Source organism: Drosophila virilis, chromosome 5 (genome assembly GCF_030788295.1).
Source record: "Drosophila virilis strain 15010-1051.87 chromosome 5, Dvir_AGI_RSII-ME, whole genome shotgun sequence".
NCBI classification, from domain to species: Eukaryota; Metazoa; Arthropoda; class Insecta; order Diptera; family Drosophilidae; genus Drosophila; species Drosophila virilis.
Window position 1 is genome coordinate 20,244,623 of NC_091547.1, and position 12,950 is coordinate 20,257,572.

Below are 12,950 nucleotides of genomic sequence, written 5' to 3' on the forward strand. Positions count from 1 at the left end.
CTTGTCCAATAAGTATATTGTTTATTATTGATTTCGGTTAACATATGGCAAAAAAAAAATTTTTTTTAAATTCTCTTTAACTTGCGCTTCACATAGTTTTCACAATTGTCAACTTTAAATTGAAGACACAAAATTTATTTAAATAAAAATCAGGCAGCGTATGGGCTCTGCACAAATTCAACGGAGTCTAAGCTCCCCTTTTAGTGAATGTATCGAAATTTGTATAATATGATTTAATGTCTTTTAAAACATCACATACATGTTTAATAAGTTGAGCAAATCTCAGGGATTTACACACGCATGTATAAGATGTTCAATACGAAAATATATATTTTAAAATATCATCCAAACTCGCAACTGATGCATTTAAGCAAACATTCAAAGTGCTGCATTTTAATTCATACAATGCGAATTTGCTAAGTTTATAAAAAATTTTCTTTTTTGCTGCTTGGCTCATGTTGCAAGTGCGGCAGTCTAGTTGTGGCTGCTTCCATTTGCAATATGCCGCAAACAGCAAAGGTCAAAAGAGGCTAACACTGGGACACAATTATCCCGATGTAGTCCTCGTAAATTTTTTGTAACTAGAAGCTACATTAATATACGCAACTATGATATAACACAAGTGCTCTTCTTTTCTGGCTTAGGCTGCGGTCTTGGAGTCTTGCTTTGCCAGGACGTGCTGTGGCCAAAGAATGGTGGCGGTTGTGTGTATTCATCAGCTAATCTTTGGGGTTTTGGCCGCATTACATCGTTGTGTACCGTGGAATGATTTGGCGACTGTTGAGTGCTCTCAAAGCGCATATAGCCCTTGGGAATGTAGCTGTACTGAGTGCTACGTCGCAAACCTGGACTGGCCGGCGGTGCACTGGGCGCAAATGGTAACTCGAGCGCCTCTTGGCCCTCAGTAACTGAAGAGTCTATACTAGCGGTCGAAGCGTTGTGATGGATATTGGCGCTGAAACAAAAACCAGTTGTTGCCCGCTGGCTAGCTGAAGTAGACGCCACAGCTTTGGGCGGCTCATTAACGGATAAACGCTGCATGTCTGCCTTGATGGAGCGCACTGTGGCAGACTCATCGTCCACATAACGCGGTACGCTGGGCAGCTCGTCGAACAGCTTGTCCAGGTCCGATTTTTTAGGCTGCTGAGCCTGGCCGCTCAGTTTCAGCAGCTCAGCCTTATTGTAGCCAATCTTTGTGGCCGCAGATAAGAGCCCCTTGTTGTGTATGTTAGCTGAACATAAAAATAAACAAAATAATATAAAATATATAAGAAATATTTTATGAATATTAAAAACGAAAAAAAAAAAAATTTAATAAAACCAGAGAAATGTGTGCATCAGGATCAGTGTGTGACAAATTAGTTAGCCAAATGCTTATATCACGAGCATGATCAAAAGATGCGAATGCCAATTTATTATAAACATGGACGGTAGGTATTGGGTTTATTACAATTGAAACTGCAATTGCTTCTCTTTTATCTGACTTGTTGGCGAACTTGGACTTGGATGCTTAAAAACGGCAGTCAATTGTTTTACGCCAACAACTAAAGCCGGGGCGCCTCATGTCATGTAATGCATATATGATGTATGTATACATATATATATGTATATATATACATATATATATATACATAAATATATATATATATATATATAAAGGATGTGAATATATGACGTATTTGAAATGTGTACGTCGATCTTGAAAACTTCTAAAACGTATGCTATGGACAATCTAAATCGATATAGTTTGTTCCAATCTCTCTTATCCATATTATGGGATCATTCGAAATGCTAAAGATCCAGCATAAGCATTTGTATATAGGCATTTATGATCGCTGTCACGATTTCTTTGGTTTCTTTGGTGATGATATTGATAATTATGACAACGATTATTACTTCGCTTGAATGTCTGTCCCAATGTCTGCCCGTCCTCATGTGTTGCATCTGTTGGCTGTTGGCGATTATTATTACAGCCAGAACGCATTGGATTACCAGATTGAGTGGCCGTCCCGTTCGCCTCGTTCGTCTTATTATCATCCGGATAATAGGGCGAACCGACGAGCGTTTTGCGATCCCGGCACATGTCGATGATATGACGAAATTCCTGATTTTTGCTTAGCGTGCGCGGATTACCAATTAAGATAAGCAAGGACATGGGACGTGATAGTAAAACGTTCAAACGCTGCAAGAGATTTTAAAATAGATATCAGCTTACTCATATTCATATTGATATTTCCCACTTACGCGACTATTATTAAGGAAGCCCAACTTTTCCGTAAACGAGCGCACAAAAGAAACAATTATAATTTGCTTCTCCTTGCCTTGGAACAGTTCAACAGAGCCACAATCGATTTGATGCCAATTGCGCATGTTGAGCTGCTCCTGGATGCGCTGATACTGATTCTTATATGGCGATATAATGCCAATATCCGTTTGGGCCAGCTTTTCACCATTGATGCCAAAATACATCAAATCCTTTACATAGTCCATAACTGCATCTATTTCCTTATTGTTGCAGAGGCTGTTACCAGAATCGAATATAATTAACTATTCAATAAGGATTTGAACCGTGTACATACCTCAGCGAACTTTGGGAGTTCATGGTCGTGCCAAAAACCGAGTGAAACATTATGGGAAAATGTTCGTTGGGCGTATGAAACCAGTTTCTGGCAAGGCATACATTTGCTATAATGAAAAAATAATAATAAAAGTAAAGAAAAAGCACAATAAGAAATAGGCAATAATGTGTTTAATCAAAGAACAATAAAAAAAACTACAACGGACGCACCAATTGGACGGACAACCCTCTAAGAAGGATATTAAGCCAGGCCAAACATAAGACGGACAAAAATACCTAGCGTTCATTATAAGCTTAAATTCGTTTCGGATGATGCATAGCATTGACTCACCTAGTGCCGCCTCCGATTTCAGTTCGCTGTTGTAGTAGAGATCACTGTAGAGCGAGACAATTTCGGGATGGGAACGATAGTTACGTCGCAATCGCGTCTGTACGGCTGCATTGTAATCACCATTCTCGTCCAAGCGGTAGCACTCACGCTGCAGGAGTCGCTCAAATAGCGAAACGCCCAGTCCCCAATCTCCGGCACGCTGCGATTGCAGTACCGGTCCCAATTGCTTATGATCGCCAGATAGGATTAGATTCGTAGATGGCGCTATGGTACAGGTAATGCCCATAAGCACTTCCGCTTCTGTTGAGGCAGCCGCCTCATCCACAAATACATGAGAGAATACGCTGCGTTTGTCCTCGTCACGGCCGAAGCCACCCGTTGATAGTTTGCCCGCCAGACTGAGGGTACACACCACAATGCGATAGTCGTGGACTGCCTGCACATCGGGATAAAAGTGTAGGGCATACATATTCGAGTATTCCAACAGCAGATCATCAATATTATCGATGCGGCGATCACAGCTGGCGGCAAAGATGCGCGTCAACGGACGCGGCTGACTGGGCACCTTGGATATGGAACGCAATAAACGCAATGCTATCTCATCGCAGGCCGTATTCGAGCCGGCCAGCACCAAGATGTGGGTCTCTGGTCGACGTACATACAATTGATAGATGGCCTCACAAATCGTTGCCGTTTTGCCCGTGCCGGGCGGTCCAAACACAATATAGGGGGCTGGCAGCTTATCGGAAAATGCAATTTGTTGCACTGCCTGCTGTTGCTCTGGATTACGACCAATATGCTCATTATGAAGGCACAAAGCGCCATTAGCCACCGGCTGTCTCTGAATCGTAGCGGGAAAGAGCAGACGCTGCACATGCTCCGCATTGGTCAGCTTTAGCTGATGGAGCGCACGATATTGGTAGCGTAAAACGGCGCGGACTGGCCGAAAGAGTAGAGCATATGTGGTATTATCTGGCAGATGACGATCGCAGGTAATATTGACGCGCTGAGTCGATACGCCTAGGATGCGGGCAAAATAAACGCGCGGCTCGCGACGCTCCTTTTCCGGTACGCCAAACTGCTCGTTTATCTTATGGCCCCATTGAACAAGCGTATCGAAATCCTTCAGCGCCAATTCCAATACCAGAGTATTATTATCCAGCAACTGGCGTATGCTGTTCGCCTTGCCCGTTTCTGGCTGACCGCCGTTTGTGCAGCGTTCATTAATAATTAGAACATCATCGCCGGGCGACAGCACATCCTCGGCACTTAAATTTCTCGAATTTGGCTGCAACTTAACGGACAACTCTTTGCCAAACTGATGTAATTCCATTTTGGATTGCTTGAGTGCCACATAGCACTGCAGCCGCTCAATATCCTCCACCTGGAGCAGGGTGCGCAGTGTGCCATGCAAATTGCGCTGCGTAAATTCACGTCCCAGCTCACAATAGTTGCGATACTCCTTATTGTAATCCGCCAAGCGGATCTGAGCATCTTGTGCATCACGTTTCAGTGCACTGACCACCGTTGGCGGTGGTATTGCCGGCTCTAAGCGGCCGCCACGAAATAGCTTTTTATTGGACAGCCGATAGGGATTCACATTGAAACAAGCCTTGGGTAATGCCTCGGTGCGCATAAAATGATGCTGCTCCACATAATGATGACGCTTTCCGTCCACCAGCTGACTATACCCGATCACAATCGGCTGTTCTCGCAGTATCATAAAGACGTGCGAGTCCACAAAGAAGATCAATTGTCCACTCTCGGTCACCTCCAGCGGCAAGCGATTATTGTAAACGTAATAAAACTGACGCGACTGCACAATAATGAACTTCTCAATCGTAATATCCTTTAATTGTGTCTCCAGCGTAAAGCCAAAATAATGGCTGTCCACGCACGTCTGATACGACAGCGTCAGCATGGGCTGGCAACTGCAATAGATAGAAGAAAAATACTTTAAATTTGGATTGAATTACATAAGCTTTGTTATATAAATAAACAAACAACATTCATAAAATAAATATTAAATACACATATATATATCATTAGGTTAAGAATTAACTATATACATATAAATTCAAGCGGCAAATTAACTTCAGCAATTAAAACCAAAAGCAGACTTTAAACAGGAATGAGTAATACGTATAAATATAAAGTAAAGCATGTCAATTGATAACACAAAATAAGAGAAATTATATATACATATATAGTTTATACAAAAGTATTTTGTATTGCCTTTTTATAAGATCGTCATGAATTCAAGTAGGACTTGCAGGTCTTCATGTTTAGATAGTGTTATATAAACAATAATATTGGAAGTTATTCTATTAATTACAACATTAATCTTGTAATCTATTTGTGTATGGATTTAAGTATGTATGTATATATGTCTGTGTGAATGTGTGTGTGTGCGTATGTGAATGTATGTATGTGCGTATATATGTATGTATGTATGCACGTATGCATGTAAAGAAGAAGACCAACTTGTCTTGTTGCGCGGCAAATTTAAATTAGGAAACGTAGCTGCCCTCCTCCTCGATTCTCAAAAATGTAAGTAAGGCCGGCAGGCTTCACCTATAATTTAGTCGCAGAAAAGTTCTGGTGCTGGAAGCTGAGGAGCCGGAGGAGCAACGCGGAGGACCAGGAGGAGGAGCACCAAGGGGGCGGAGCAGGAGGCGTAGGTAGGTATGTAGGTATGTAGGTATGTAGGTATGTAGGTATGTAGGTATGTATGTATGTATGTATGTATGTATGTATGTATGTATGTATGTATGTATGTATGTATGTATGTATGTATGTATGTATGTATGCATGTATGTATGTATGTATGTATGTATGTATGTATGTATGTGCGTATGTATGTATGTATGTGCGTATGTATGTATGCGCGTATGTATGTATGTATGTGCGTATGTATGTATGTGCGTATGTATGTATGTGCGTATGTATGTATGTGCGTATGCATGTATGTATGTGTGTACGTATGTATGTGCGTATGCATGTATATATGTTTGTATGTGCATATGTTCGCTTGACATGGCACACTCTTCTGTTCCTATATACTTAAAATGTATAATTTGCAAGTTATAAACTAGAATTTTGGGTATAATAAAGCATGCAATTATTAAGTTATATTTAATTAGTTGCACAAACAGATGTGCCTGGTGTACGCCTCCAACTGATATAAGCTCTAAGCATGAAGAATCTAGACGACGTCTACATCCGTATACGTTACGTGTGCATCTAGGCTTTCAAATCAAATACAAATCATAAATCTTATAATATTATCACTAATTTCTACTCCATCAGCTGGCTGACTATCTTTTTGGGAGCAATAAACTAAAGAGAAGATTACGGCACACATACGCCTTGTTCTATTTCTACTATGGCACTTACTATTTTGTCATTTTCTGCAACGACTCAAAGTCCGACTCATCGCCATGGTATTCGATGTGTTCCTCGTACTTCTCAATGCTATCAAAATTACATTGACAAATGTAGCAACCCATCGAACTTAACTCAAAGTCCACATTACGTTCTTGCTTTTGAGTCTTTTGGTATTTTAACGGTACCGGCTCGGCATTTTCATCCAGCACATATTCTGTAAAACGAGCATATAGAAGTAAATAACATAAGCAAAAGTGTTCTAGTCAAAAGTGCTCAACTGCTGCTACCCTGTACCCAGTTATTAATTGAAAATGAATCTACAGGCAAATTTTATAAAGCTACAGCTAGATATAGATACATAGCATTAAGGCGATCGATACTTATCGATCGGGTTGTAATATGCCTAGAGATTTACGGATTCACACAGCGAACGAACATGTTCGGCTTGTTGCTGATCAAGATTCAACATTTTTGTATATGTTTTGCGTGGGTACAGGGTATTCAGATGGAAATGTTTGGAATGAAAATATTTACTTTGGGTAATCGGACTGTCCTGCGTAGAGTCCGTCACATTGCTGACAGCAGCAAGATCATTTTGCCTCTGCTTTTCGTCAATTGCATTATACTTCTCCTTGCGGAACTCCATCAGAGCTAGACTCTTGATGCGGTAATTGGAGTCGCCACGCGGTGTGTTCATCAAGAAGTTTGTACGCTGCAATAGCGAACCAATCTGTAAATAAAGAGAACCGCAATTGTATATAATTGTTATGAACTTGAATATGCATACATACGTATGTCCATAGCGAATTGGTATTTCGAATTGTAATCGAGTGTGGTTTTATATGTATGTATTATAAGTATACACATAGTACGTGCTATCAGTCATTGTTTTATTCAAGTGTTTCCTTTGTTGGCGCAAATTCATAATATAGATAAAGTCTTTAAAGACAAAGGAACTTACAAAACCCAAGAAAATAAAATATTTACTCGCAAAAAGGGGAATACCAGGTATTCGGCAGCTACATTTCGTAAACAAATCTATATTAGCTTATTGTTTTTGGTTCTCCCATACTATTTTTTTAAGAGCCAGACAATGAGCGAAAAAATATCTAAATACACAGTTTAGCAAACATACACGTCACCACCTATTTGGGCAGAGCCGGGGCTGTGCTTCTTCCATTTCTTGGGTTCAGGTTATAAAATTTGCATTATTATGGTTACTAAATGAGTTTATACCAAAAATATTTGCCAGAGCCACTCAAAAGGGACTAGAAAAATGGACTTGAAAAGGGACTTAAAAAAGGGACTAGAACTAGACTAGATGTAGAACGACTGAACTCCTCAAATATATATATATATACCATAATATTCTTCTACCTATGTAACGCATTTGTTTAACTTGGCTATTTATACATATGTGCATACATTACAAGTGATAGCACATGCTTAAGTACATCCAGATCGGTTTTTAATCTCCTCTTTAGGGGGCTTCCCTGTCAAACAATGCATTAGATAACCGGCTCAGGGCAAGCGCTTTAGAGTTTATCACAGCTGATCGCAAATCAGCAGCAGCAACAACTACAAAAATAACCCGGCTATAATCTAGCGCTTTAGTCTGGCAAAACCCAAGCAGCCACGAACATATGACTAACCGATTCCATTCAGACGCCGACGGGTGGTAAAGAGAGCGAGATGATAAAGCGCGGCACACACTGAGAACGGATGATAGTCAAAATAAAGATAAGCAAAATTGAGAGCGGTTAGGAAATAAAGAAAGCAACGGTTCTAGATTTATGCCCATAATATGACAAATGTCAAGTTGCATGTATTTAAATACAGTGAACACACAGTACAGCGAACCGAATTTAATCTAATGCAATGGATTAAATGTGATTAATGCTGATTTTTGTATAATCAACTAGAAAAGTTGGTGAATTTAACCCAATCGATAATTAAAATGTTTGCAGTTATTTCCTTTTTGTTTTTTAAGGTTTATAGTAATAGCTTGTTTGATAGTCCCTAAAAATTGACTGCAGTATTCATAAAATTGGGAATTACAGAAAATAGACTCGGACACAAATAAAAATGGGAATTTTTGGTACTTCTTGGTACTAATAGAAAAATTAATAATGAAAATACATATGTTTTTATATCTTTGCTGGTTGTGAACATTTTAGGGACAAGAACTAACTGTCTGTAAGCAACATATAAATATATATATTTACAAACACGACTAGCGAATGTTCGTAAATTAACTTTGTTCTAGTGCTAAGGGCTACTTACATTATAAGCTCCATTGATGGAGAGCTTGATGCGCAGTTCTGCACTATTGGGCTCCCACAGTAGATGCTGTTCAAATTCCCTGCGCAGCGTGCGCTTATCCACATACCAGCTGCTGCGGGCGCTGATCACTTGTTTTTCCGCCATCTTGAGCAAAAAGCAGCCAATCAGCTCACGTTCTAACGATATTTTTGGCTATTAATAGCTTAACAGTTATTGGTAATGTTAAAAGAAAGCACTTACCCCATGGCCTTCGTTGCGGCATTCCATAGAAATCGGCATTGTTGCTGTTGGTGTTTTTGTTTAAATTTAAGACTGTTGTAGCGGGTGGCGTCGCTGGCGGCGTCAAAATTGAAGGTGGCATTGTTGCTGTATTTGTTACGATGTTTAATCTATTGGCAGGGATCGCCTTCTTTTGGCCATTGGCCTTTTTTTGGATTTTATTTTTTGTCATTGTAAATACGTACAAAAGGACAAAAATGCTTTGCACAGCACACACACACACACGCGATCTATCACACGCACACACACACACACACGCAAACAAACAAATACACACACACACAAACACTCAATCACAGTAAGGGCAAAAAAAAAAAATAAATGATCGCACTCTGGATTCTGGTTTCTAAACTGCAATTAAATAGTATATACTTTTTTTATTTGAGTTGACAGCGCAACGCTCACACACACACACACACCACTATGCGAAAAATTTCGCGTATTCATTTATTGACAAGAGGAAAATCAACCTACGCGTCACAATGGTTAAACGGTTAATGACGACAACGACACAGTGGCCGCTGTGCTAACATGCTGGAAATGCGCTTCGATATTGACCTGACAACTCTACGTCACAAGAGATCGACCGATGTGCTGATTCACTCACTCTTGGGAAAGAGCGTTGGGGTCGGCTGTGTACGTGTGCGTCTGTGTGTGTGAGATCGTTTTTGAGATGTGTGCGTGTGCTTCATGTAACGGTAAATAAAGCAATTTTTTGCATCGTTGCCGTACAAAGGCACACGCAGTCATGTATACATACACATACATTCGTACGTATATATACTTACCACTGCGAATTTTTGTTTGCGATAAAAACATGCCACGCCTTCTTAAAATGTATTGTATGTATATATTTTTGTCTGTATTTTTTGGTATGTATTAAAATGTTGCGTATAACACGATTTAAAATAAAACTGAATTCAACTTGTTTGTGTGACTTAAAATGCGTTCTAGTTGTGAAATTACTTGGGGACACGTATACAATCTGTAGGTAAATATGATTTGTGAGAATAAAAAGACGCACCAAGAGCCTGCGAATATAAACCGGGAAAGAACCGAACTTCGACTGAATTACTTTCGCTGTTGGTAGCATATAACTAGTTATCTGCCCGCTTGCCGTGTGACCACCTCTTGCTATTGTGATTAAACCAAGCTGTAGTATTTTTTGTTTCATGGCTGGTCACATTGCGCAGCAATTGGAAACATTTATTTGGAGGGGCATTTTGAGCGTTTTTAGTTTTATTTATATTTTTACAAACTAATCTTACAGCACTAATAAATTATTTATAAGTAAAAACATTTATTTCTTAGCCAGCTTGAGCTTCTCGGACCCAAAAATAACGCCCGTGTCGACCAGCTTGCGTTTCATGGCAAACGGATTGACCGAATTAAGAGGCGTCCGCTGCTCTCCATCAGCTGCAGCTGCCTTGGAATCGCTTGGCTGTGACTCGGACTCGCCAAATAGGTTTTCCTGTGTGTCCAGCGGTGTGGTGGTTTCTGGCGTGCCCGGACGTGACGTTGCTGCCGCCTTAAATAGATTTGGTGTGTTGGAGAAACGTTTTAGTGCGCCGCGCTTGGAGGCGCTAAGCTCCATGGCCTTGGGCGCCAGCTTTGGCGTCACAGTCTGCGTTGGCGCCATGGGCAGCACAATGGTTGCTGCGATGCCATTGGCGCCCAGCAGCTGTTGCTGCTTGCGAGCCTCCTGCACCGCTTCCAATTGCGGAAGCAACTCACACAATCGATCCGAGAGATGTATGCGACCGCGCTTAGAGGCGTATTTGACAGCCAGCTGGAGTAGATCAGTGCAGGCAATGGACTCAATTAGTTCGCGTGCGCGCGTCTCGCATTCGTTGCTGCAGGCCAAGGCGAACAGCTTGATAGCTGTCTCCTTTTGCAGCTTCTCAGCGCCTTCCAGCTGCATTAGGCTAGCGCGCAAGAGCGTGTCCTCCAGTTCGGATTTCTCCAGCTCAATGTCACAGAGCGGCAGCTGCATGCGCAGCTCCTGCAGCATGGGACGCGGATTTGTCATAGGGTACGAGCTGCCACGGCACAGCACAGCCTCAATGATCTGTCTGCGCTCGGAAAGCGCGATTATAAAGTAGTTATTGGACACACTCGAGCTCTGTTTCATGGTGTCGCAAATGGGAAACCAAGCATTACTGGCACGCCGATATAGCTGCACCAGGCCCATGTTATCCGCAAAACAGGGCGAGCCCACGTCCGAAAAGCCTAGCCAGTTCAGTTGCCGTCCCGGCGTCAGCGGCACAGGAAGCTGCTCCACGCGCAGACTTAAGCCGCTGATATTTATTAGCATGGCTGCCAGATGTTGTTGGGTTTCGCTGCTGCCGGCGGCATGGTAAACACACAGCACGCTGTGCTCATGCCCGGCCAACGCCAGCACCGGTCCCGGTATGGTCAGCACCTCACGCTGTGTGCCCATGACGCTGAAGAGGCGCAGAAAATGATTGCTAGTGGCCGCAGCAATTAGATGGCTGGTGGCTACCAGCGCCTCCACACTTTCGCAATCCGGCAGGCTGAGCGACCATTCCTTGTTACCGGCAGCAGCCAAAGCTATGACCACCAGTTTGCTGCTCTCGGTGGAGGCCAGTGCCAAAGCGCTGCGGCTGACACTGGCCAGATTATGCTGATTATAGTTGTTGCTCAAGTGCAGCGCATGATGCACGCTGGCATCATGGAACTCCACATCGATGGCACCGTCACCGCTCGGCTCTGTGTGTGCGGTAACAATGCCCACATCATTCCAAGCCAAATAGCGATGCTCCAAATCGTTAGGTGTAGCGCCTGGCTGAAAAGCCGCCTGTTGCTTGAAGAGCTTCAGCTGTGGGGCAGGTGGTGCCGTGCTACTGCTGGCAAGGGAGTGCTTGGAGTGCTCATCGTCTAGGGCATCCGGCTCCATATTGGCAGCGTTGCTCATAACTTTGCGCTTTAGCTGCTCCAGGCTAACGCCATCGCCATCATCGGCGTCCGCCATATTCTCATCATCGCCCTGCTCAAATTCAAAACCAGTGCCCGTCAGCAGTTCATCCTCCTCTGCCAGCTCACCGTCTAGACCTTCCTGCGGCTCTTCGTCGCCCAGAAATATGGTGCCCAATTGGCCGGTTGCATCGCAATAAGCCAACTCATCTACATTGACCGGATTCCAGGCCAAGCATGTAATGGCTTTGCAGTCGCTGGGCGGCGCCTCTACCTGCAGTGCCTTGCGCCGCGTCACATCAAATATGCTCAGCTCCCCGCTGGTAGTGCCCGCTGCCAGACGCTCGCCATTTGGCGAGAACTGACAGCAACTGTAATTGCTCGAAACGCGCTCGTCCTGCAGTCTGTAGGCCACCTCCCAGTTGGATGTATTCAGAACAATCAGCTCCTTGTCCAGCGCATAGGTCAACTGTTCGCCGCGCTGTGGCTCAAAGCTGGGCGTGCCAAACAGAGTAGCGCCCTCAAAGCTATTGACGCGCGGCAAGCCCGCCAGGCTTTTCAGCTCCACGCCTGTCTCGAAGTTCCACACCTTGAGCTGACCATCGCCTGCCACAGAAGCCAACAGCTGGCGCTCAGCGTACACATCCAATGCCAATATGGGTCCCTTGTGCCCCGCCAGTGTTTTTTCGGCGCCTGCATTGTCACCATGTAGCACCTTAATGCTGGTATCCTCGCTACCCGCGGCTGTATACTGCCCGCAGACACGCAGACACGTAGCAGGCGCAGTGAATCGCATCAGAATGCCATCGCTGTCCATATCCGGAAAGGTGTACGCGTGCACCGTATTGCGGTCTGTGGAAGCCAACAGCCGGCTGCCCGTATGCGCAATGCTCATGACAAACTCGCCCAGGCAGGTGGAACGCGGATCATCGTCGCTGATGCAGGTCCAGTGGCGTATATCGCCATCGGTGCCACAGGTGATAATGAAATCCCCTTTGGGCGTGTACAGCAAGCCCGTGTAACCGTTAGTGTGCGCATAGCGCAGCGAGCTGCGCGAAAAACTCATTTTATATTATTAAATATTGGCTGAGCTCCGATCCTCGCTCTTGCAGCGTTTCGCGCCAAAACAAAACTCAACAGTGCTGGACAACGTGCAGT

General features: G+C 43.4%; 2 protein-coding genes across 4 annotated transcripts; both read right to left on the bottom strand.

Moving 5' to 3' along the window:
• Positions 1-361: 361 nt before the first annotated feature.
• On the bottom strand, positions 362-9,789 carry LOC6624964 (uncharacterized). 3 transcript variants are annotated; one of them, XM_015174240.3, is made up of 10 exons: positions 9,647-9,789; positions 8,820-9,003; positions 8,580-8,755; positions 6,831-7,026; positions 6,306-6,510; positions 2,910-4,840; positions 2,580-2,685; positions 2,245-2,521; positions 1,897-2,182; positions 362-1,232 (listed from the first exon to the last, which is right to left on the bottom strand). In XM_015174240.3, exons 2-10 carry the CDS (start codon positions 8,938-8,940, stop codon positions 607-609), a joined length of 3,924 nt encoding a protein of 1,307 aa, XP_015029726.1. In that variant the 5' UTR covers positions 8,941-9,003; positions 9,647-9,789; the 3' UTR covers positions 362-606. The 3 variants fall into 3 exon arrangements, with proteins under 3 accessions (XP_015029726.1, XP_015029725.1, XP_002049325.2); XM_015174239.3 differs by having other exon boundaries at positions 8,820-8,945; positions 9,647-9,788; XM_002049289.4 differs by lacking the exon at positions 9,647-9,789 and having other exon boundaries at positions 8,820-9,313.
• Ctf4 (Chromosome transmission fidelity 4) lies at positions 9,166-12,932 on the bottom strand. The gene is made up of 2 exons (XM_002049288.4): positions 9,647-12,932; positions 9,166-9,209 (listed from the first exon to the last, which is right to left on the bottom strand). The coding sequence occupies exon 1, from the start codon at positions 12,856-12,858 to the stop codon at positions 10,159-10,161; it is 2,700 nt and encodes an 899-aa protein (XP_002049324.1). The 5' UTR covers positions 12,859-12,932; the 3' UTR covers positions 9,166-9,209; positions 9,647-10,158.
• Positions 12,933-12,950: the final 18 nt, after the last annotated feature.

Excerpts from the sequence above, each read along its gene's own strand:
- Ctf4 (XM_002049288.4), bottom strand. The coding sequence starts at position 12,858 with ATGAGTTTTTCGCGCAGCTCGCTGCGCTATGCGCACACTAACGGTTAC.
- LOC6624964 (XM_002049289.4), bottom strand. The coding sequence starts at position 9,030 with ATGACAAAAAATAAAATCCAAAAAAAGGCCAATGGCCAAAAGAAGGCG. Across the intron at positions 2,522-2,579 it reads AACTCCCAAAGTTCGCTGAG|CCTCTGCAACAATAAGGAAA; the intron begins GTATGTACACGG and ends TTCTGGTAACAG. Across the intron at positions 1,233-1,896 it reads GGGACAGACATTCAAGCGAA|CTAACATACACAACAAGGGG; the intron begins GTAATAATCGTT and ends TTTTATGTTCAG.